The sequence below is a fragment of the Lytechinus pictus genome, unplaced genomic scaffold (genome assembly GCF_037042905.1).
Source record: "Lytechinus pictus isolate F3 Inbred unplaced genomic scaffold, Lp3.0 scaffold_19, whole genome shotgun sequence".
NCBI lineage: Eukaryota > Metazoa > Echinodermata > Echinoidea > Temnopleuroida > Toxopneustidae > Lytechinus > Lytechinus pictus.
In genome coordinates, this window is record NW_026974140.1 from 13,036,330 (window position 1) to 13,063,632 (window position 27,303).

Below are 27,303 nucleotides of genomic sequence, written 5' to 3' on the forward strand. Positions count from 1 at the left end.
TTTATCGAATTCGATTCGATTTCAATTGATCATTAAAAAAATAAAGCAGCGATCACCCGGTTTTATAACGACCAATAAAATGGTGCCATGCCAAAACATAAAGCGATCATAAGCCTTAAAAAACAGAACATACTGCAGAGTGATTACTGATGACACATGCAGTGGATAACTAAAAAAATTATTGAGACCCACATGTATATAATAATATCTAATAACAGCTCTAGGGATCGTTTCATGAAATGACTGGTTTTATAATTTATCAGAAAATCCTGCTTTATCCGACAATTCTATAGTAACAGATACTCAGCTAATCAAAATCAAGGAAAGTTGTCAGATCTGACAACTTGTCGGACATAAATGTTGATGAAATGCTGCTCTGATTTATTGCTATTAATACCAGTCTTTTACAACAACAGAGGGCTCACTACAGGAGTGACCACATTTTCAAATTAACCCTTTTCCAATTTCGCAACGATCGGAAAGTTGCGCAACATTTTGTACTTGGAAATGGGACAAAATTTTGTTCATGCACAACTCAAATATACATATTACGTTGTCATAGATAATTAAAACAACACAAATGATCAACAATATCAAGTTATATCAGCCTCATTTATATTTTCACAATCTATTACAAAGGTTTAAAAATATCAAGGTAAAGTATTTTTAGTATATATACTCTTGAAGATATTACATTTCAAAACATATAAGATAATGTAAATATAATAATGATAAACACATCATACCCTTTATTTCATCAATACTTTACAAAAACAATACAAAGTTTTTCTGATGCAAGAGGTGAAAGATCAAATTATTTTTACATTATTCTGAATAAAATTGTGACTAGGAAACTATTATGCATAAAATAAACAGTTTCACTAACTCAGATTTTATTTCAATAAGGCATGAAATGCATCCATCGTTATTTTTTTAATAAATAATAAGGTTTTTCTTGCTACCAGGGAACCGACTAATAAAAAACACACACACAATCAACGAATTTTTACAAACAAAACAGACCTGGAGAAAAACATAAATTATGACCTTTTTAAAGATAAACATTGCGTAACTGTTACAAAATTGAATAAACTAGGGATTTATATAATAACATAATAACAACAACAACAACAACAACAACGATAATAATAATAATGATAATAATAATAATGATAATAATAATAATGATAATATAGCATATCATTCAATTAAATCAGGAGATAATCACTCTAATTTTCATTTTAGAGTAGGCATACCTGCATGATAATAGTCAAATAATTGAATAAATATCAGACAAATCTGACTGGCTCACAAGAATATCTATCATACCCGTATGTCTATAGCTGTTGACATTTATATTCGTGGTGTCAGAAAATGAAGACTTATTCAGAAATTTAAAGTACATGTACATTATATAAAATAGAATTCACCCTAAACCCTAAAGCACATATGTCTTTTTCACATTGATAATTTTTCCAGTTTGCTACAGTATACTTTCTACACTTTTGCATAACGGAACCATATCCGATATACAGAGTTACTTGACTCTTTTCTTTCCTCTAAGTTTCCTGTGTAGGCATATTTCATGTTCTTCCAATGAGTTCAAGAATGTTTCGACTAATCCATTTATATATTCAGAATAGTCACCAATATTATAAAATTATCTGGCATAATTATATGGAAGATTGTATAAAACAGCGAAACTGCAAGATTTCATTTATAGGACAAGTCCACCCCAACAAAAAGTTGATTTGAATAAAAAGAGAAAAATCCAACAAGCATAACATTAAAAATTTCATAAAAATCGGATGTAAAAATAAGAAAGTTATGACATTTTAAAGTTATGCTTGATTTCACCAAACAGTTATATGCACATCCTGGTTGGTATGCAATTTGTATTTTATTATATGAAATATTCTAATTTTCTCCTCATTGTCAAGTAAAACAACGATTAATTCCTCCCTGTACATTAGCATTAGCATTGTTCAATATTATATGGTTCAGTCAAGTTGGTCCATATTGTCAAATATGTAAAAAATGAAATATTGTATAATTCAAACAATAACAAAACAAAAGAAATAATGAGTGAAGGACATCATTGACCGTCTCATTTGCATGTCACTGAAATATGCACATCACTGTTTTGTGAAAAATAAGCGAAACTTTAAAATGTCATAACTTTCTTATTTTACATCCGATTTTGATGAAATTTTCAGCGATATGCTAGTTTGATTTTTGTCTATTTATTCAAATCAACACTTTTCTGGGGTGGACTTGACCTTTAAAAATAAACTGGCAAATATTGAAATTCGTTGATATTGTTTATGATACCCGCCTGCATGTTACGCCATCTCCTGGTCTGACAATATGTCATTCTGAATGCTTAAGTCATTAAGCAGACTGACAGACTCTACATTAATACAACAATCATCAGTGTCTGACCGTGGTTCATGAATTGAAGCCGCGCACGAGCTCGTCGTCGTCATCATCTTCTTCCCCGTCGATGGCAAGTCTTTCAACGACATCGATAAATCCCTGAAGGTGTGTAGGAGAAAAATCCCTGAAATAACGACACCGAAACCATCGAGGGCACCAATGACATCGGTGGCCGTCATCCTCCGCCAGTCTTGGAAGAAGAGTGATGACGCAACAAGGACGCTAGCGGTGAAGAAGACGTAATAGATAGGAGTGACGACGGCGGTGTTGAAGATATCGAGAGATTTGTTGAGATAGTGCATCTGGATGGTAATGAAAACGATCATGAGTATGATGAGGATCCATGTCAAGGGAGAAGCTAGGGTGTTGGTTCCATCGAAGAACTGGATGATCGCGATGCCGACGCCCTTACACGCCATGACGGTGAGGGAACCAATTAGGGAACAGATAAGGATGTAGATGATGATGTTGGACTGTCCCCAGCGAGGATTGATGGCGAATATGAGGACAAGACAGCTGATAACTACCAAACATACGTACGATATGAACGCTGAGTTAAAAGAGGGAAGAAGATAGGATAAGGTTTTTAATGACTAAATCGAAATTAATATGGTTAAATAAAAGAAAAATCATCTCGTGTACTAAAAGTTAAAGAATTTTCTTCTTGGGGAAAGGATGAGCTTTTAGTATCCTGAATAATCTTGTTTCATTCATACTTTGATAATAGAGCAATTTCAAACAAAATAGCGTCATTATTTGTGGAAACATCTCTATTATTACCAATTACATATGTGACATCAAAATTTTACATTGTCAAACTTTATATCGTGTCGCGAATGTTATATGGTGAAAACGATGGAGTTGTGTTCGAGGGTATAACTATATGGTGTAAACCTGTAAAACCAGCTGCCTGAGAGCGATTATGAACTGACTGGCAACGCAGAACGGTCTTCATCGCGCATCGATTTCCTCAATCAGAAGATTCTGCATTATAAGTGACATGTTTAAAGTTCCCTAATATAAAAATGCATTAAAAGGTGACATTCATACAAACGCAATATGTTGAATATATTATCAAAAGATTATAATAAGTAGATACTGAGAATAAATATAATTTTATATCATGCATAAAAAAAAAATCTTAATGCTTTAATTGTCAGTATAACTTACGCGGTGACTGCAAACTTTTGGCTAGCCAGCTGAGAGTATGACCAGCCTCATCCGTAGGTGTATGTAAGACGATGACGATAGACCCCATAATGCAGAGTAAACAACCAATCTTTCCTAAAAGATTTAGGGTCTCATTCAAACAGTACGACGACAACACAGCTCTATAAGACAAAATAGATACACCATTCGGTTAATGAATACATTAATAAATACTTTCGAACGAGATCAAGAAAGCGAATAATTTATTTATTTATTTATTTATTCATATTTCACCAGGGTAGCTCATTCAACAAAAGTTGATCTTCCATGAGGCCCTGGATAACAAACAATACAACTATATACAATTAAAATCAATCAATGGTGATAATACATATACAATCATCAGTCCATATAATATTGTTAAAATACAGACGTATAAAGTGACAACAGTATTATATAAAGTAATGCATCAAAAAAGAGATGATAGTTAAAAGCAATTTAATAATATTTATGAATAAAGTAAATAAGTGGGAAATAAATCAAGGGCAGTATAATGAAAAAAAAAACCGATATTAACGATTCAACACCCAGCACCTCCGTTTCCCAGGGCCATGGCCCTTCGCGCCAGATCTTGGCCTATTATATCTTATTCAATTTTCTTAAATGTTAAAATTTGCTTAATAGAATCCCCATCGAATTAGTATTTGAGCAACTGCGCTCGCACCATGACTTTTATTTTAAATAATGTTTGTTCCGTTTGAGGTCTTAATCTAAATTTAAAAAAAATCAGCTCGTGCTTCGCGCTCGTATAGTTTGTTTTTCATAAAAGCGTGCTTAAACTGTTAAGTTTTTCATGCCAAAATATTAAAAAATTTCAGCTCGCGCTTCGCGCTCGCATCATTCGTTTAATTTGATGTCTATCCTGTTTGTGATTAAAAAAAGGGATGATAATGTCCCATTAAGATCTACATCTAAAAAAAAACCGCTCACGCCTCGGGCTCGTTTAATCTGTTCTTTATCGAAAAGGTGCTGAAAACTTCCTGTTTTCAGCTCGCGCTTCGCGCTCGTTTTAATTGTTCATTCACATACATATCATGTTTATGATTATCAAAAGTGAATAGAATGCTCTGTTTCAAAGTCTAAATTACAAAAAAAGTCAGTTCGCACTCGCATTATTCAATTACTGAGATCTATTTTCTTAACTGTGAAAGGTTCTCCATCGGATCAGTATATCCGAAATTTCAGCTCACTCTGAAATTTCAGCTCGCTCACACAGATCGTTCTTAATTTTGAAAAATTGGTTCAGATTAGAATATAAAAAAAAATATTCAGGATTAAGATACCCATCATCATCAATGGCAACCATCCGATTTCTGAAACTTACGAGACAATGACACTGAGGGCGCCCAAAGGAGTGACAAGTGTGGCAGGAGCGAAGGCATATGCCATGAAGTTGCAGAGTTCTCCGAGTCCCACTTTAAAATAAAGATAAATAATAGTAAAAATAATAAATAATAATAATAAAAACAAACATGACTATGCACTTGATTAGAAGAGGCTGTAGACCTACGATCTTCAGTTTCTAAAATCGCAATATTATGGTCTTATCAAGTTTAGACTACATACATTTAAAATATGGAATAAGACAAGGCTTTGATAATACTTACGTAATAAAAACCCCGCCCACCAAAGCCACTCCTTCAGGTATGCATGTCCTCCGTCACCTTTGGATGAAACAAAATGAACAACAATCAATATTGAAACGACACAAAACAACAAAAACAATTAAATATCTAAATAGAAATTGTCAAGTAAATGTTCAGTGTGACCATGGACCTGCTAGTAGGTCCATGATGGTGTGATTAACGCAGTTTAGATTTAATTCATGCTATTAATTTGTCATCCACGCACTCTTATGTACTTATAATATCCCAGCGTCGGCCAGTAGACATTCATATGGTATTTTCTACATGTACCTTTTATATGATTAAAATATCACTTTCATTGCGTTTAATAAGGTAGTTTTTCAAATTATTAATACATACAAGATTTGTTTAATGTTAGAATACATATAACCAAAAACTCAAGTATAAGTGGTGCTCAATGCACTATAGGGTGGAGAACGATCACAGAAGTATTAAAAGCGCCAATGTTCAATCCTTTCAATTCTAGTGTTCCCGGTTTATATGATTTTGTCTCTGTTACCATACATAAATAGGCCTTCAGTGCCTAGTTTGAATTAAAAAATCGTTTGTTTTTATCTCATTTATAGTCTATTTTCCCTCTCATTTGACAAGTTTATTTAAATATTTAACTGGTTATTGTCAATTTCGTATGGTAAAATTAATTCTACTTTTATATCATTATAAAACCCCCCGTCGTTGGGTTCTTTTATAAGTTGATCAGCTGAGATTAAAAGCCCTATTCAAAATGCGATGGAAGTATATATCCTCATTTTGCCTTAATATTGCTTTCATTTTCCATTGTGAATAGTCGTTTCTGATATTCATAGCACACTCGTTACACTTGTAAACATTAACGGAAATAACTGTATATGAAATGAAACAACATATCTTTCAGTATGCCTGTCAGATTTGTTTGTTGTCTCGCTTTGCTTTCTTGCAGAAGTATGATCAGACCCTTACCGGGCAGATTACAATAAAACTTATTTATTTCATAATTCGAAACCTTAAAAAGACTTTGTCTTTAATGCGTTGGAAAATAGACCTTGTGTATAATCAGATTATATCTGTCTATTATTACCTCAAAGTACTTTCTGATCTAATTTCCACCCAATTTGACTCAATATGTTAGTGACATATCTTCCTTGTTGACATATTTCTGAATATCAACAATAATCATCTTGGGTACTCAATCACTCATTATATTTTATGAGTGCGGAATATTTTTATGGTTGGTGTATTTCATGTTTGTTCTCATGTTCTCAAGCTAATTTTATTGTATTAATTTGGTTACCGCATAACGATGTGTGTGTGTATTTTATTATTTGGAGAGTTTCCCCGCAGTTAAGATAATCGTTAATGGGCTGTTAGTGGGAGATTAAAGAGAGATTAATGTCCTAGGCAGGGACGGCGCTACGGGGGGGGGGGCATGCAGGGACACCCGCCATACCTATATGATTTTGCAGTTGGGAAGAAAAGTGTGTTATGCTTATAACATTCGATTGAAAACTACAAAATTGTAAAAATAATGTTAACCCTAAGAAGACTCGGCCCCCCTCGACATTTTTCGCGATAAATCCGCCGTGCGAATTTTTTTGACCGCGTCGCTCGCTGACTTTTTAATTTCAAGTCTCGCACAACATTTTAGACCAAAATTGTGACCTTCGGGTACCCGGTTCCGAAATTACGCAACATTTCGTAAGTGCATGCAGACCCAAAATTGCTCAAAAACGTGAATTTGTGTACAAATCCAATGCAAATAGTGTTTTTAGCCAAAATTCATATAATGTATCATTATTTTTCCCTTTACTGCTTAAAAGCAATTAATTTTATCTTGTTTATGGTCAAAATAAAGTCCCCAACGATTTCCATTGACAAAACAATGAAAAACAAAAAGTTAAAAAACTAACAAATACATAAGAAATTTAGAAAACAATACAATACATAAGAAAATAAATGCGATGTTGACATTTAAAAAAAATAAATTTGATCAGATGCCTATAAAGAGTATGTGAAACAAAAATTAGCATTTTATGGGCATTATTTTATGATTTTACGCATAAATTAGCATAAATAATGAGCAATGAGATTTTTCGCAGAATTTGATATTATAGTTATGTAAATAATGCCATGGGTAACGCGCGTGCCAATTTTCGACGGCCGAAATCATAAGGGGGGGCTGAATCAGCCCCCCCCCATTCTTCTTAGGCGTCGAAATAGCCCAGTCTATTTAGGGTTCTAGAGTATTACCCCTGTCATTTAATAATAGACAAAACTTACATCACCTTTAGCATGTTTAGGTCGTTTTGCATTTTCCCCCGATCAAAATTACCCTAGCTCTGCCCCTTATACTGGACCTCATGCTGTAGAGTCTCTTGCTGATCGTGGGACTATCTTTTAAAATCTTTTTGTAATCAGGGTTCATTTGTGCCTCCCTTTGTATTACGAATAAATTTTACGTATTTTTTTTAATCAGTCTCAATGTGTCTCGACGACCTTTTGACATAATCCTGAGCCACACATAAATGAAATGTTTTCCATTATGAATCATTCATTTTCAAGTGAAGCAAATATTTTTTCTTGGGGTGGGTCTGGGATATATTGCACTATTTCAGAAACTGTGAGTGAGCAAGAGAGCATATCTGTACAAAAACAGATCAGTATTGACGAATCATGTGAAGAGCAGATCGAGTCACCACGATAGAGAGCGTCACATCCATTGAAATGATTGAGTGACGACCACTGATCTTTAACTACATCGATCAATAAATGTAGAATATATAGCAGTGTTGTAGTCAAGGCATAAACCTCCAAGGCCAAGGCTTTAATACCCAAGGCCAAGGCTTCGATACCCAAGGCCGAGGCCAAGGCATGGAAACCAAAGGCCAAGGCCTGAAAACCTCAAGGCCAAGGCCAAGGCATTTCAATCTTTCGATACATGGAACAATAAGCCAACAATGCTTAGGCAGCAGACATGGCACACAGGGCAAAATGTATAATAGGTGAGAGCGAGCGAACTGAGGGAGCAAAAATGTTGACCTTTGTACATGAAAAACAAAAATAATTTCATGGTAGATTTAGACATTATATTAAAATAATAATATAGTTACCTTTGTACATAAAATTATTATTATTATTATTAATATATTATTATAATGTATTATTTTTTTAATGTGATTTACATTGCAATACTTATTATTACAACGGTCATCTGATCCTGGCATGCCCATTCTCAACGTATGTCTTTCTCCACTCCCTAGGACAGGGGCGGCAGAATGTATTTTTGTTTGGGGGGTCAAAGCCAAAAAGGGCACTTTTATGTCAAAATTGGCATTTGGTGCAAACATATATTTTCAAAATGAGATTATCAACTACGTGAAGTAGTTGTGTATTTTGTGGAAATTAAGTTGACCAAAGCATTTTTAGTGATTTCTCATTGATAAGATAGATATTTTGATTTAGTGGTTTAAAAAAAAATCAGTTTTGAAGTTGAAAAACTCGATGTTTGGTCAATTACAGTGCTAATCACTTTTAAAAGGGCATCCTTGCGAGATGTTGCCTGCACGAATCATAAGCAAAAACTTTTTGACATTGAGACATAAAAAATAAATATTCCGGGCTGTTTTTGTAATCATGAAAAGGATGTGTATCTAACTAAAAAATTAAGCGCGAGCTGAAATTTTTAATATACTGACAGGTCTGCAAAGTAAGCTGTTAAGGACTGCATTTAGCATGTTTAGTGACTCATAAATATGATACATAACTCACCGATCAAATAATGCGAGCGCAGAGCGCGAGCTCAAAAATTTGTGATATTCCAACCTCAAAAAAATTGGACATTCTGAACATTTTTTTTTGTAAACAGGAACATTGAGTACCTTACATGTACCTAACAATAATTGATGCAAGTGCAGAATGCGAACCAAAAATATTCTAACCTGAAAATTCTAAACATTTTTGTAACCATGAACAGGATTAATACTGTACTAAACAATAAATGATGCAAGCGCGATCCAAAATTTTGCGATTTTCGAACCTAAAATGTACTATAATTTACTATAAAAAAAAGGTATTTCATTTTAAAAGGGCATATTTCATTTGGAAAAAAGAGCATTTTCGATTTTGGAAAAGGGGCATTTTTTCCTACAAGGATTTTTTCGGGGGGGGGGAGGGGCAAGAGAGCACAAGTTTAAATTTTCAAATGCTGACCTGAAAATGAGTCACTTTTAGTACTCGTGTCCGTTTTCATAGTTTTTTCCTGCTCACAACCCCTTTTAAATTTCAATTTTCATTTCTTGTATCTTCTACACTTATACCTCAAAACCGGAATAAAGAATATTAACGAAATTAAGTTATATTCCCTCTTTCTCACCTCTTTACAAATATCAGAACCCCCTCCCCCCCCCCCCCCGGCTCAAAAAAGAGAGAGAAGTTCCACCACCAAGAATAAACTTAGAAAAGGAAAAAATGAAAGGTAAAGGAGTAAATGTGATATTATTTTCTTAACATATTGTCACAATCTATCACAAAATTACCTTTTCTTATGAGGGTGAAAATTTTTGCTCGCTCGCTCACTTCAATCGCTTTCAACTTTATTTTGGTGGAATTTTGCTCTATATATATGCCATGCTTTTGGTTGATCATGCCATTGAGATAGCCCATTTGGATATGACAAAATTGAAGATTGTGTTCAAGTTTACCAAATCTTTTCAGAATTTGTATTAAGACTTAAAACATTCTTCTTGGCCAAAGGAAATAATACAAGGAAAATCCTTGTTATTATTCTTTATGAAAATTGTTGTCAAAATTAGCTGTCAGATCTGTCAGAATTATTCCTGTCATCAAATCACTGTAATCTTTATCATAATGATTATTACTATCATTATTATCATTATTAGTCATGATTACAACACATTACCAATAAACAATGTTATTTTTCATCATTACTGTTTTCTTTGTCACATACATGAATATGATGATAATTCTGGATGATGGTGATAATCACAATTTATGGCACTGCTAGTACACTTACTACTGCTGACTGGAAGTAGTGCCAATGAATATACAGAACAACTACTAATAACATAATAACATTTATAATTACTTATATAAAAACAAATGAAAGTACAAAAAACAAAATGCCTTGAAAAATCCTTGAAAAATCCTTGAAAATGAGCATCAAGGCACTACAACACTGATATATAGTCCTATCCCTTTTAGATAAATCTGGTTAAATCAAGAATATTGAAATGAACAGTTTCCTTTAAATTCTTAACCCTGACTCTCAAGTCGAATTCACGTCCAGAATTATGAATAACATTATTGAAAGTTGTTTCTGAGTATAATATAAAATCATTAGAAGAAAGTGATCTAATCTCAAACCTGCTCTAACTGCGTATGATGATATCTTGATCAGAGCTTGCTTCTTGACGACGAAGCTCGATCCTATGAACCCACTAGAACAGATTGCAAGGGTAAGACCAATGTAGAAATCTTTTGAAACCAAAATCTTGTCCCTGTTGTCGAAGGCCATTGTCGAGTTCGGTGATGGCGTGGTCGAGGTCATAGGCGTCGGTTGGTTCAATATTGCTTTTTGAAGATCATACCATACAACTCCAGTCATAGTTTGGCACAGTTTATCTACATCATGAATTGCAAAAGGAGAGATATAGACTGTAAAAAAACGTGTGTAATATTGTATACTTTATATGACATGGAATATATACTTGCATCACCAGTTGTGAACGTGACGACGGCCATATTAATAGAAATGACGGAACCAGCATTTTCACTGTAATATTGACGTTCACATTTTTTTTTTCTCAAGGAACTTATTGTCAATTCCATGCTAGAAAAAAACAGCCAATATCAAACATTTTCAGCCAAATGTCCAAACAAACGACGAACTTCATATTATTCATACAAACAGTGCTTAGAATGTTTGGTTTTATGGTAGGAAATCAAAATTTTCAGCTCGTTTGGTTTTAAATCCATCCTTTTAACAGTTACAATCAAGTTTTCAGGTCGAAATATCTAAATTTTCAGCTAGCGCTCGCATTTTTGGATCTGAGAGATATGTAGTATATTCATGGACTACTGCGAGCAGTCTTTAACAGGTCTATTTGCCATCGTTCAGTTCGATATGCATCTATAGTTCATGAAAAGCTGCTCAAAATGTTAAATTCTTATAGATCTAAACATATAAAATATTCATTTCGCGCTCGCATGGTATTTGATATTCTGACCACATGAAATACCTTATCTTGTTTCTAAGAATGAAAAATTTAGTTAGGACTAACCCCTAAAAAAAGGGGGGGGGGGAATCGGATTTTGGCGGCCGCGACGGGGGAAATGTGAATGAAAATAGTTTTCCGGCCACTCCTCTTGATGAAAGCTGGATCTGCAGAAAGAAAATGTGACTGAGGAGAATAAGGAACTCTTACATGACTCATGGTCGTCGGACGTCGGTAATCGGTACCGATCGATATTTGTCAGTAATCAGGGCCTTCACCCCCCCCCCCACTGAAAAAGGCCTAGCGACGAGCTGGTGCTATAATGTAAGTTAGGTTTGTCTGCCTTTCACTAGACTGTGACGTAGGCCTTTGTTTGGCCAATACAAGCAAGTTGTTCCTACTATCAAGGGGTACGTGGTGCTACGGCCGGGGCAGGTGCGACCACCCCCTATAAACGTGGAAAAGAGAAGAAAGGGGGAGGAAGAAAGAACAGCATAAAAAAGGGAGTCTTGTGTTGTTTAACTCTATGTAAATAAAAACCTTCCAAGTCTTCTTGCCCCCCCCCCCCTCCTCTATCGAAACACCCATGCGTCGCCCCTGCGACAATCAGATAAAAATATCATCATCTTGGGAACCCCAACTGTCTCAACAATAAACATAATGGCGGCTTGTTGCATGTTACATTCTTCAGTCTACTCGATACATATCGTACGTGTGGATTGGCTTGACTTTCACCAGTACGATATACTAGTACCTCACACATAGAGATATAAACTAGTATAATATATCTCTATGACATCACCGTAGCCCTGTCCATGCCATAGGCATCTAGATCTATGATCGTGTGAAATAATAGCATTTTACGGAATGGTGAACTTTTACAAATATTTCAGCTAAAGAGCCACTTCTTTCAGTTTTAAGAGTTATTTCATTTCAGTACGTTCTTATGTCAGTTCGACCAAGGGCCGTGGTTAGATCTTTCTACCTCTATGATCAGATGAAATAAATTTATAATTCCACAGCCTATCACGTGTTTGTTCGCGTGATGACGTTATGTTAGTTATTGTCGACAAGCTTGGTGGTGTGACTTCTTATTCAACCACGGGTGACGATCGGGGATGACGAAATTGTGACCGACGACACAAAGGTCACATCTCGTAAGATCATGAACATGGGCGGGGGGAGGGGTCCTTTAGAAATACAAAATTTCGCATGCACTGAGATATTATGATCTATGATTTCACATTGGTTGCTCGACATGCTCGAAATAACCAGTCTTGTGAACATCCGCTTTTGTCATTTTGCAATCCAATCATCCGTGAATTGGTTTTGTAAAATTGTATTTGTAATGTCATAATGAAACCAGAAATTTAGCAGTGAACATTGAATATCAGTGAATACAAGTGATTTTTATTCTTAATTCGAATTATCCTAGTCAATAATTGGTTAACATTGCAACATGATATAATGCAATCGAAATGCAGTGATTCATGTAATATAGTAGACTTCTATTAGTACACCAATTTTTTTCATCAATTTGGATGATAAAAAATGTGCCACTTTTATACGTTCACAAAAATACTTGAACAACAATTCACGTGTTGTTATGCTTATAACATTCGACTGAAAACTACAAAATTTATATAATGCTAAAGAGGGATTAATTCTGGGCGGGGCGGCGCAACGGGGGGGGGGGGGGGCAGGGACACCCACCATACCCTATGTTTTGCAGTAAGGAAGAAAAGTGAAGTTATGCTTATAACATTCGATTGAAAACTACAAAATTGAGTACTTAAACAAATAAAGAAAGGGGGTCGGACTTATTCCAAACTATGGATATTTGTTGCACCATTCTTTCAAAATACGATCTATAAATTAACTAATTTCATGAAAAGAGCGTGCAGTATGTTTTGTTGTTGCTCTATAATTGTTCTCAAATTTGAAAATATATTTATTTCAATAGATAGGAGAGAGCGAGAGAGAAAGATAAAGATTGGAGAGGGAGGGGGTAGCGCGAGATAAGTGAGTCGGGGATAGAGGGGGGGGGGGCAGACAAAAAAATAGGGGCATGGGTAAGGGATGCTATATACAATCGCTCAATATACTGTACAATATACGCCTTTAATAATCCTTGTATTTTCTTTCAATGACAAAATACAACCATCAAAAAGGGGGGGGGCTTCAAAAAAGCATTATTAATGATCTATCTACGCCTACATGCCCATGAAATCTACACTTCTGAAGCCATATGTAGTCAAATCTCTCAGATGATAAGGAAACCCTCATAACAACAATTTACAGAAACTGAGAAGCATTCTCAAAGATCTTTGCTTTTTATGGTAAGGGGCAAGATTACATTGCTAGTGACATTTCAATTCGGTTTGGCATGTAGTTGTGATACAAATTTCAGTAACAAAAACAAAACCAAAAGCGAATCTGCCCCATGGTGGGACACGTTCCCTGATGGGTATATAGGTATACAGTCTCCATCCCTAGCAACTTTCAGAATGGCATTGAAAGCCCATCTCTTTCCTAGTTTGTTGTTTTAAGATTATATGATTCTTTTTCCTTCATCCATTATTACAAGCCCTTCAAATACTCGTGTAAACGAGAGGGAGTTATCATTCAAACTTTTTCAAAGTGAACTGGATGCCACTCTCAGCAGAATGTCAAATCTCCAGCGGCAAGTTGACAGCTTAGAATATTACTCAAGGCGCAACTGCTTGAGGATTTTTGGTCTTAAAGGGATGCTCCAGGCTAAAGATATTTACATTATAATGAATAGAGTAAAATTCACAGAGCGCAATGCTAAAAATTTGATCAAAATTGGATAACAAACAACGAAGTTATTTAATTTTAAAGATTCGCATTATTCCGGTGAAACAGTACTGTTATAGGCATGTCTTCATGAATATTCATTAGGTGGACTGATGATGTCATATCCACACTTGTAATTTTTGTATTTTATTTTATTAAATAATACAGGCATAACCATTCAAGGAGATCTAACAGAAATAAAGAACAGGGAATTACTTCAAGAAGCATACAAACTCTTGAAAAAAAAAACAGTCGGTGGTGCGTGGTCTTCAAATGGAAGAATATTTGTGTCAATTCCAAATAGAAATGGAAACCCCCAGAGAAAGCTCATCACGTGCTGAGAAGATCTGACAAAAATTGTATCAAAAACTTGATCAACCTGTTTACTTTGGAGAAATGATATGGTTGATTGATGCTAATTCAAGTTATTTTATTCTGCACCATGTCTACAATCTATTACACAAATTTTACCTCAATTTTACTTGAATTATAATGATAATAATAATAATAATAAAAATATAGGTATATTTACCCAGGGTAGCCACTTCAGTTTCGAAAACTGTTCTACCAGCGGGCCCTGCTATTATTATTACCCCGGCTTTAGCTGAGCTGTAAATATTGTTAATATTGTTCCTTTTTTGGTAATGTACGTTAGTAATACTATATTTTATGTATGTCTTTTAATGATGGATGTGTATAGTGCCTGGTCAGTCTGGAATTTCAGAAGATAGTTTAGAACATTGTTTGAGTACTCAGTCATTTAATGATGATGAAATCATTGATGGAGTGTATGATAGTTATTCTTTATATTATTCCCCAGACAGTCTCAATGATATGGTCTGTAAATGCAATATTTAAAAAATATATACAGAAACCTATCTTTAGTTCATATGAACTGCCGTAGCTGGACATGCTGGAGTAAAAACCACGAAGCTGTATTAAATTATTACACTTGTTAGAAATTGAATTTCATGTTATTGCTTTAAGTGAAACATGCATGGCTCTCGGATCAACTATGCATTTTATGGAACAAACAGAGAGACTCTTGGTGGTGGAGTTGGTATCTTCATAAACAAAAAGTTTTCTGTAAATGATCGATAGGAATAAATGCATTCAATTATATTATCATAGAGCTTCACTGTGTTGAAACCATGGAAAAGGGTCGAAATTTTGTTATTGCTGTTGTGTATAAATCACCAAAAAAAAAGCAAGTGATGAACGCTTTATTTCAGAATTAACAGATGTGCTATCCAAAATGCGTAATGAAAATAAACGAAACTATATACTTGGAGATTTTAATCTGAATCTACTAAACGGGAGTACAAATTGAAATGTGAATTTACTAATAGAAACTATTTTTTTATCCTATGATAACAAAACCTACAAGAATAGTGCTGTGTTGTGCCACATTTTCACTAATGATATGGATTGGATTTGAAAAGAGTGGTATATTGATTACAGGTATATCAAACCAACTACCTACATTTACCCTGACTCAAAGAGATACTATAGATCATGCAAATTTTCATGTGACCCTGTTTGTCATGATATGTCTGAAAAACATTATTCTGAGTTTCGGAATCATTTAAGTAAAATATCCTGGGAGAGAATCTTAGAAAGTGTAACGGCAGAAATTGCATATGACAGGTTTATGATTATTTTGAATGATATCTTTAGCATCTCTTTTCCAATAGTTAAATAGAGAATATATAAATACAAAAGGGAATCCTGGCTTACACATGGTATATCAAAATCTTGCAAGACAAAGCTATGTTTGTATAAGAAGTCTTAAAAGAATCCATCAGAAATTAAAAACACAAATTATAAAAGGTATGGAAATATTCTTACAAAAACAATTCGAATTGCCAAACAAGACTAAATATACCAAGAAAATTTGTGATTATAAAAAGATGTAGAAAGTTGTGGTGTGTAGAACAAAAAAAGAAAGCTATGTCTCTATAGTTCAATAATGATGGTTGTGTTATTAATGATCCTACTGTAATAACAAATATATTTAACCAATACTTTGTAAATATCGGAACTGAATCTAATGATTCATCAAATATTAAAATTTCTCACTGTTTCAGTTACTTGAACGGTCATGTATCTGAATATATGTATTTAAAACCGATAGAAGACCATGATATTTTAGTGGTAGTAAACAAGATAAATCAGAGGAAAGGTCCTGGTTATGATAATATTTGTACACTAATTGTAAAAAAAACATATACTTAATAATGTTACCACTTCATTATATATTCAACTTGTCTGGTGTAGTACCACAGAGCCTTAAATTAGCGAAGGTATCGCCCATAATATATAAAAAGGGCCATGAAGATCTTTTTGTAAATTACCGCCTAGTTTCGGTGTTCCCTATATTTTCCAAAATTCTTGAACGTCTGTTTTTACGTTTGCTTTCATTTTTAGAGAAAAATAAAATTTTATCAAATTTTCAATATGGATTTAGATCCAACCATTTAACCACATTAGCAGTCACCGACTTCTTAAATCAAGTGGTCAATGCTCTTGACAATAAGAAACATACTATTGCTTTATATCTTGATATTTCAAAAGCCTTCGATTGTATCAATCATCAATTACTATTAAGCAAACTATTTATTATTTATTTATTTATTAATTAATTAATTTATTTATTTATTTATTGGTTTTCTTTATTTTATACTGCAGGGCTGGCCTGTTCAGTTATGCAAAACTGCTTTCCAAAGGCGCCCTGCAGTTTACAAATAACTCAACATCATAACAATTCAATGTATGTAACATATTATAATAAAGAAAAAACAGAAACAGAATACATTTTATACATATAGAGTGATATCAACAATTATCATGTAATCATTACATCTACATCAAGTTATTCAGTGTAATTACATGTGTGACAGTCAGAATTTTATTGATTTACAGTGTTTTTGTAATGCATGGAGGGACGTGCATTTTTGTATATCACAAGGGAGAGAATTAAATAAGACGGCAGCAACATATTCAAAAGATTTTCTTTTATAATCCGTCCTTGCAGGGAATTTGAAGAGGACATTGCTCAGAATATCGTGTTTTATAAGTTACATTACGTTTGCAGATAAATGGTCCCAGATAGGCTGGGGCTAAATCGTTTTGTATTTTGAAAGCAAGAACACAAAATTTATATTTGATACGTTCCTCCACTGTTTGCCATTTGAGTGTAGACAAAAATTCATGTTGGGGAGTAAGATAGTCCTTATTCAAAATTATTCGGGCATACTTATTCTGCAGTTTTTGTATCTTATTTTGTTGGTTTTTGCACAGCTTCCCCAAGATGTGCAGCAATAATCAGTAAGGTAAAATCATGGCAAAATATAAATTTCCTAAGAATCCTACAGGCGGAAGGAATTGTCTGATTCTCGTTATACAACCTATCGTACTAGATATTTTAACAATGATACTAGATACATGTTCTCCCCACGTCATGCCAGAGTCGAGTGTTGCACCCAAGTATTTGATCATATTTACATTTCCTAAGGGATCATTTCTATATTTAACCATTAAAGCATAATTTTTTAATTTTTTCCTATGACCAAAATTCATGACTTTTGTCTTTTCTGGATGCAAATGCATACCTTTAAGGTTGAGTCAGTTACATATAACATCAAAATCACTTTGCAGATTTTTTTGAATCTCCTTAGATAATACATCATGACAGAACAGAGCAGTATTCATCTGCATAAAGACAAATTTTGGAATTAACATTCAAATTCAAGTTACATATATCATTGATAACAATACAACATATCAATGGACCCAATATCCCTGAGGGCCTGAGGGACGCCCGGTGTAATATTTACACTTTCACTGATACAATTATTTACTACGACACGACAAACTGTCTCCTGTCTGTTAAATATGCTTTCATCCAATCATATTCGTTACCCTTAATTCCATAATTCTTCAGTTTTCCAAGGATGAAATTGTGTGTTATAACATCAAACGCTTTACGTAAATCGAGCAAAATATATACCTCCGATCATTCGCCCCTGATCCATTTTATCAAACAAATAGTCTGTAATTTCATTTAGACATGTAGTAGTAGAATGCAAAGGCTTAAATCCTGACTGGGAATTCGTTATAGCGGTTTGTTTTCATTCATGTATAAAGTTGATTGTGGATTGCTCTTATTTTAGACAATGCAGGTAGAACAGATATAGGTGTAAAATTATCGACATCATTATGATCCTCCTTTACGATTGTGATGTATTGGAGTAATTCTTGTCGTCTTTAAATCTCTTGGAATAGTGCATGTTCGCAATGTCATATTGTATAAATAAGCAATGGTTCTACTTAAAAAAGGAGCAGCCAGTTTAAGAATTAAGCTTGGGATGTATGCCATTTACTCCAACAGACTTTGAACAATCAATGTTTGACAATGCCTTAAAACGTAATCTCTTTTTATTTCACTGAATTTAAATTCACATTCGCGGGCATCAAGTGATATATTATCCGAAAAAAATCTGCAATCTCAGTCCCACGTCATTAAAGGCTTTGTTTAAAATATTGGCTATTTGTTAGGTAGGTATCTGTTCAATTACAATTTTATAAAAATGTATCATATTATTTATTTCAAAACAACCCTAGGGCAAGCACATATAGGAATAGATACAGAGGTCAAGTCCTCTGGAATGGTTTAGATGATATTCTTTAAAAAATCAGCATCACTCCAAAGTTTCAAAAGGAATTTCAAAAAATATTTGTTAAAAACAAAACCCTCTTCATAATCTGATGCAACCCTTGTATTTGAAAGATTGTACTGACCACCCTCCTCCTGCTTTCAAAATTTGATATTAATAATAATAATAAATAATAATGGATATTTAGAGGCGCTAAAAACAAAAAGTACCATAGCGCGTACAATGTATGAATAATAATTTAACATGAATATAATTTAACAACTACAATATTCAAGATAAAAAGGGAAATTAATTATTGAGGAAAATGGTATGTCTTAAGGGAAGATTTGAAGCCAAGAACACTGGAAGCATTTCTTATTGAAAGAGGGATAGCATTCCAAGTCTTGGCAGCTGCTACAGCAAAACATTTTTCGGCAGAGGAGAGTTTTGACAAGGGAATGCAAAGTATGCATGTGTCAGTGATTGAACGAAGATTACGAGAGGGTGTGTATAATTTGATGGTATTATTAAGATATTCAGGTGCCAATTGATTTCGAGTTTTGTATACATATAAACAGACTTTAAACTGAATACGTTGGAATAAAGGTAGCCAGTGGAGTTCCTTAAGTATATAGGGGTGTAGTATGAGTTCGGGATCCAAAGCCAAAAATTAATCGAGCGGCACGATTCTGAATAACCTCAAGTTTTCTTCTATCCCTACTGTAGCTGACAAAACAGTATATAAACTATTGCAGTAATCTAACCGAGAAAGAATAAGTGCTCGCACAGCATGGTGACATGTCTTAAGATCAATGAATCTACGAATCATCCACAAGTTGCTGAGATGATAATTACATTTACGGACAATCTAATTTACTTGAGCAGACAGTGTGAACATGCATGTTATCAATGCATACTCCAAGAACAGTAGTTTTAGTGGAGATGGGGATGCATTGATCATTAACATTAAGCTGGATATCATATGTGATATTGCTTGCAGATGGCGGGCAGAAGAACAGAGAGATATGAATTCAGTTTTGCTATTATTCAGCTGGAGATAATTAGATGACATCCACCTATTTCTGAAATACAAAGAGAGGTTTTCTCAAGTGTTTCATTTATATTTCCAAAGAGCGCGGGTCAAATGAACAATACAGTTGTATATCATCTGCATAACAAATATATTGTAGACCATGTTTATTAATAATGTCAGAGATGGGAGTGATATACAAACTAAACAGAATCGGCCCGAGAACTGACCCTTGGGGTACCCCAAACTCAGTGACCCACGGGTCAGACAACTCTCCGACTATGCTTACCCTAGATGACCAACCAGTCAGGTTAGACTTAAACCATTTAAGAGCTAGACCAGATATGTGAAATCGACATTTTAAGCGATTCAATAATATGGTATGATCCAAAGTATCAAAAGCTGCACTTAGGTCCAATAAGACTAAGAAAACACACTTATGCTGATCGAAAAATGACAGAACATCATTCTGCAATTTCAAAAGGGCTGTCTTAGTGCTGAAATAGGATCTATATGCTGACTGCAAGTTTTTTCAAAAGCCAAGTAGGTTGAGAATCTGTTAAAGAAGTGGCATTATTGCTCACAGTGCGTTTGATATTATCCTCACTGACAACCTCAAAACAATTCAACATACTTTCATGAAAAGAACTGACTTCTTGATTATCTACGCTTCTAGGTTCAGGTGTATTTGTGACATTGTTGCGGATATCACTTATCTTCTTGACAAAGAACAAAGAAAAACGATTTGCTAGATTAAGAGGATTATCATACACAGGGAGAAACTTAACATTCTTGTGGAGCAGATTATTAACAACTTTAAAAACTGTTTTGACATTAGCTTTACAGAGTAACTCCGTATAGTATTTTGCTTAGCCTTAACTATTAGGTCGTTAACATGCTTGTTAGCTAGCTTAAAAGCTGTGTGATCAGTGTCAGAAGAACTTTTGATCCATTTCCTCATTGAACCAAGTATTGCGAACCCTTGTGGAGCGGAGACATGATTTCTGAGGAGCAAACTCATCGACGCAGGCTGCTACATATGTGTTATATGCAGTAAGAACTGAATCGACATCACCAGCCGAGGACAAGTCATTGAGTTTGTCAATCAGTGCCTCACTAAATCCTTCGATGTCCATCTCCTTGAAGTTCCTGAAAGTCCGCTTAACTTTCTTCACCACCGGCCAAGGATACCTGAATACAAACCGGATGCAGTGATGATCAGACATGAGACTATGATGAATGACAATGTCTTCAATTATGCAGTCATGACGGGTAGGACAGATGTCTGCAGAGGATTGTCCTTGATGATATATACACTCATCTCTGGTCATTACAAGGTCCAAAGTGTGACCCATATTATGGGTAGCTCCGATGACATGTTGAACCAAGTAAGCAGATTCTATGATGGAAAGGAACTGAGCTACATCAGACTTTGAAGGTTTATCGACGTGAATGTTAGAGTCCCCCAGAAGAAGAACTCGCCCAGCCAATCTTGATATCTCAGCAGTAAGATCATCAAATTCTTGAAGAAAGTCTGCTTTACGGAGCTGATTCTGCACAGATGGTGGTGGTCGGTAGACCACCAAGAAATGCAATTGACCTGCATTACTAACAACATGTGCGAGCTCAAAAGTAGAAAAGGTCATAGAGTCATCCATTTCCAGCTGTAGTTGAAGTGGAGACTTAAAAATAACCGCGATGCCGCCGTGAGGATCGGTTGGTCTTGGAGCATTCACAAATGTCTTATTACGTACAGAGTGAGCATTCATATCTTTAAACAGGATTCATGAACCTTTTTGTTATTGGTATCAATAACAATCAAGTTATCATGATTAATTCCCTGCACAGTACATTTGTTGTTCAGACTAAACTGAGAGATACCAGTAAGTACTGGGATTCTACGTTGCTTTCTACAACCTCCCCGTTTCCCACGATGAGCTTTCTTTTTGAGTTTACGATTTATTCTAGGCTAACCTCTTGATATTTCTCAAAACATCAGGATGGAGGATATGGTGTTGTAGTTTAATGGGTAGAACATTACATTGAAAAAGATCAAGTTTAGTGTAAGATTTACTAACTACATCATGAACAATGTGTCTGTCATCTATGGGTGCTTGTGTACAATTCTCAGAGAACAGAGGTCCAGGATTTGGACTGACATCACCAGATATAAGTATTCTTAACCTAAAAGAGGCATTCGAGTTGGAATAGTACAACATAATTATGTGATCCAATAACTTTCACTCTAGATGGTGATATTACACTACAAGGTCTATACTGTAATACTACTTGACAATCAACAACATGTACACTGGCCTGTGTAAGAACCATAACAAAGGTGACAACCCTGATTATCTCCATTGTTAAACCAAATCACATTTTTGACACGGATGGTTGACATTGAAGAGTCAAGTACGTTGAAAGAAACACAGTATATGGCAGCAAGTACAAACTCGCCTAACATTTACAGCATGTATTGTTATTTAGAAGATAAACCAGAAAAGCATGTTTTGCTTTTGTTATCCCCCTTCATGTAGTTGTTAATTTTCTCTGTATTTTCCCCCCTCGTTTTTCTTTGTATTCATTTTTTATGGATGTATTGCATTTGTATTTGCACTTGTATGCTTTTTACCAGTACTGGAAAATAGAATTGAATTGAATTGAATTGAAAAATAGGGCCTATAGGCCTACACGTATATTTTTTTCAAATAATAATATATAGCATTTTAGGTGCGCCTTCTGTCTTGTCTTCTGTAATACAATATATAACGTAATATATCATGTTATACGCATAACCCAACAAATGGGAAAAGCACAGAAGAGTGATAATAATGATAATTCACTATGTCACAAAAAAGTAAAATACGTCAATTTTTTGACCGCCTATAGACAATGACAATACTGTCTTGAAAGAAAATTAATAAGAGCCATATAATGTGCGCATAGGATCAGTTAAACATAGTTTTCAATATGATTCAATATGATTGACAACTGATTTTACGATGGATTAGATATTAATCGTTGCAACTTATTGTATTATAATTAAGGGAGACATATCGTACACAAATGCATGCAAATATAAAGTAATAATTATGATTTCAAACAAGCACCTTCCACTAAGCTTCTTCCTCCTCTTCTCCGTCTTCGTGCATGTTCAAATTTTGTCATTGAAAATAAATATTGTTTTCCCAAGAAAACTTTTATACAAAATATTGCTCAACTTAAAATTTCAATAACGTCGATATTTTTTTTAACAGATTTTGATGAAATTTTCAGCATTTTGCTTGGTGAATTTTACTATATTTATTCGTATATAATCATTTTCAGCCTGGAGTACCCTTTTAAAATAAGGGATGGTGAAAGAGATATAGTGCCCAATTCGCAACAATTTTGAATGAAGATCCTCCTAACACAAAATATGTAATAGATTGTTCATGCCACCGATCGACTTATTTCAACATCTGAATAGGGTTGCGTGACGACCCCGTGGCCCGACAACAAGTAACATAAGATTTATCATATTTTGACAGGTTTTTTTTTTCATTAACAATATTGACAAAATTACACAAGCACATTACCACAAATATGACTTCATCAAAATAATGACATAATTGTAATTCCTAATTAAGGCGACGGGATAGCGAGGTGACCGGTCTTATCTAAAGACGCAAGTGCCATTGTTTCGAATTCATATTGCTGGGTCAGGATTTGATATTCGTGGGTTTGAGATGTTAGTTTAAATGACCTGTACCTGCACCCCGATCTATAAATCATCAAGAAATCTATGAAAGATAATGACCAATACTTGAGATGTAAATACAAGAAAACTGATGGCTTCCGATGAAATAGGATTTTTTTTTCATTGCGAAGTCTTGACACATGTTTTCGTGTTATTACCGAGTTTTCTCACCGCCACGCAGAACACTTTTAAGAGCATAGAAAATGTACTGTCAAATGCCCTTCATGACAACTAGCAACCAAGAAGTGTTTGTCAAAATTGGTAAATCAAAACAGCAGTTTCGTCCCGGATTTCGGACAAACGATATATTTGCAATTTTCCATAAGCTCGAAAACTTAGGATGAATTGCTTTTCCGGTTAAAAAATTTTCGAAAAAAGACCTCCAAGCGGCCGACGGGCATTTTCAATACATTTACTGTGTTGGTTTTAGATTTCATAGCAATACGAAAACTCGCTACTATGTCGTCATCCCATTACATCGGGCATTACATGTATATACGCTTCAATGAAATGTCTACCTTAGATAGCAGAAATTAGTATGCACCTCCCTGAGGTCAACTTCACAGCAAACGTAATCGCTTCCTCCTCTGCCATGGCAACCAAGATGGCGTCTTACATGGAGTCCTTTTGTTTAACTCCCCTTGCGATGAGAAAGTACTGAACAAATATCTTTAAAGGGCGATTCGGTATGATTGGAAATGCTTCGTCATCAAGCCATTGTCTGTGTTGATCCATTAATCACCAAAACACACACTCATTGTATTACGACTCGATTTTTTGCGTTGACTGTATTATAACCTTGGTCAAATCAATTTTAGCGGTGTCAAATAATTATCGTACGATCAGGGCTTGAATATATTCCAAGCATCAATAGATTATTATAGGTCAATATACTTCACGATTGACCTATAGGTTGCTGACTATTCTAATAATAATTGCGATTTAGATGATACAATCACTACCATTAAATAAAATACCGACTACCGACATGGACGCTAATTATTTTTTCTCGATGCATGCAGATGGCGTTATAAATCTTTCTAGTAGAGATGTATGTATTTCGTCCATATTGGACGCATACTGGCATTCAGATTAGTTTTTTTTTCTACATCTTTACATACAGGGACTCGACACAGTCATGAAATGGGTTGAGAATTACATTATGTTATCGTTGATACAATGAACAAACGCACAAAAAATATGTAAATAAATTTAGTTCACCACCGCGATAAAAATAGGGCCTAAAGGTTAAATAGTTCCTACAATTTATTTTAATCCGAGCTACCATTACCAAGGGTATATTAATTTTGTTAAATGTAATAAAATACAAAGAAAATAAGAAAGGACAACACAATAAATGCGTCATCAAAACAATCTAAAAAAATAAAAAAAATATATATATGTATATATATATATATTCAAATATATATGTATAAATGTGAAAAATTATACATTAACAACAGCATTGACAATATTTAAATATGCTACGTCTTGCATCTCCTCATTTACGTCTACACATTATGAAGCACTACACCTCACGACATGGACCTGGCCACGGAGGATTATCTATTGTTACTGGGGGTGCTGTGACAATGCTCAGCACCCCCAGTAACAATAGAATAATCCTCTGTGGACATGCCTCACGATCCGCGAACATGGTGAAAGGACCCTCTTTTTACGTTTAGATAGATTAGATAGATAGATTGAAAGACTGAGTATAATCTTAACCAGAGTGACACCACACTGGCAGGGGACGACAACCCCTCCCCGTATGATATTTAAAATAGTGAAATTAAGGTAAAAGCACTTTTATAAATAAAGGTGAGAAAGAAGACAGGGAAGAAGAACATAAAAAGGAGAGTCTTATAGGTTTAACACGTACCCCCCCCCCCCCCGACATGCAATTGAAGACTGTTAGGTTGTCTTACCCCTTTAGCTGACACTGCTTTCGATCACTCATAACAACAACAAAGAAACAAGTTAAGCAGAATTGATAACAATAGCCCTACTTATGATTGTGTGGCTATACATTTTCACAATTTCTATTCGATATCATTAACCCTATATAGCCATCCGTATTATTTCCCCAACTATTTTGCGTTTGGGTACCAGTCTTTTATTATTTGGTTACGTGCATCGCATGAAATATGAAACAAAAAGTGACAAAAAAAAAAGATAATTGCTGCTCTCTTGTCTACTCCAGTTATGTATAGCCTATATTGTTTTGGGTGTATATAGGTGAAGAAGTTTTTCGACGAAAATGATGGGTAATAGAGGGTAATTGAAAGTTTTATTCTCAAAGTAGATAATAATAATAATAAAAATGAATCTAGCCATCCAGAGAGATGAGAGTTCTGACCTATAGATCTGTATCATCTCTTTAGTCAGTATGGCGTTGACACAATTCGGACAGTCATCACAATAGACCATGAAACATAACAAATGTATATCAGCAGTATCTAAAAAGGTGTACTATAATATGGTGTGTATGTACGGTCCTACATAGTACAGGTTTCCGAAATACAATCTTGAAGTGAACCAAGAAACAAACAAACAAAAACGAGTCGACACTCTCACAAATAAAAACACTCTTTTCATTTTCTGTTACGCATTCGAACATTACGAGCAAGTCGAGCATCATTATCATGATTATGCTCGAGTATAATACTCTGATTGCTACCATTTTGTTGGGTTGTGAATAACAGGAGATAATGTCTTACTACAGAAAATATATAGAAGGCGCACCTCAAAACGCTTATTGTTAATATCGTGAAACATATAGGCCTTATTTTTTTCATCATAGATTAAAACCCCCAGGCTGTCATCACCCAAGCATGAAATGGTTTAGGCTATCTTTTCCAAATTCATTCCGAATGTTTTAATATCGTTTGTCTTGTCTTTCCGTTGATGCCCACAAAGTTTTGATTTTTATGGCAAAGTTGGAAAAAAGTTGACTCGACCTTGTCTGCGATATCCTACGGTACTGTTGAAACATTTGATTTTTTTTCTTTACGATAAAAAAAACATTGCTGGTGGTGCCGTTTACTTGTTGACCCTTGTCACAAATGTGTCAAGGGTTGCAGCATCCATTACCTCAGCTAGCCATGCAGTTCAAGTCCTTCACAGTGCGAGGCAAGAATGAAGATCCTCTGTACTGGGTTCTACAGGTTGTGAGAACGACGCAAGCGAGTCGATATAGCGGGACAAGTTTTGAATTATTGGACAATGTGCGGCAAGGTTTATTTTAAACAGCATGGAGAGGCGTGTGAAGGTGTGATCTTACTTCTCTGCTGATGAGTCTGCCAGCCGAGGGTCTTGATCATCCCACTAACACTTGAAGTATTTTCGTATTTAAATCATTACACCATGCACCAGATAATAATTATGCCGGAAGATCAATACTAAATCACTGTAGCTCGCCCCCGAGCTATAGCCTATGAATTTACCTTACAGTATAGGCCAGGCCACGGCGGGAAATAGCAGACGACTGGCGGAGAGATATAGGCATAACACAGTTTTGGATACAATAATAATAATAATGATAATAACAATATTAATAATA

General features: G+C 34.7%; 1 protein-coding gene across 1 annotated transcript; it reads right to left on the reverse strand.

Annotated features, from left to right (window-relative positions):
* Positions 1 to 593: 593 nt before the first annotated feature.
* LOC129260649 (magnesium transporter NIPA2-like) lies at positions 594 to 10,957 on the reverse strand. The gene is made up of 5 exons (XM_054898603.2): positions 10,650 to 10,957; positions 5,253 to 5,309; positions 4,970 to 5,060; positions 3,607 to 3,767; positions 594 to 2,986 (listed from the first exon to the last, which is right to left on the reverse strand). Exons 1-5 carry the CDS (start codon positions 10,888 to 10,890, stop codon positions 2,343 to 2,345), a joined length of 1,194 nt encoding a protein of 397 aa, XP_054754578.2. The 5' UTR covers positions 10,891 to 10,957; the 3' UTR covers positions 594 to 2,342.
* Between the last annotated feature and the right edge of the window lie 16,346 nt (positions 10,958 to 27,303).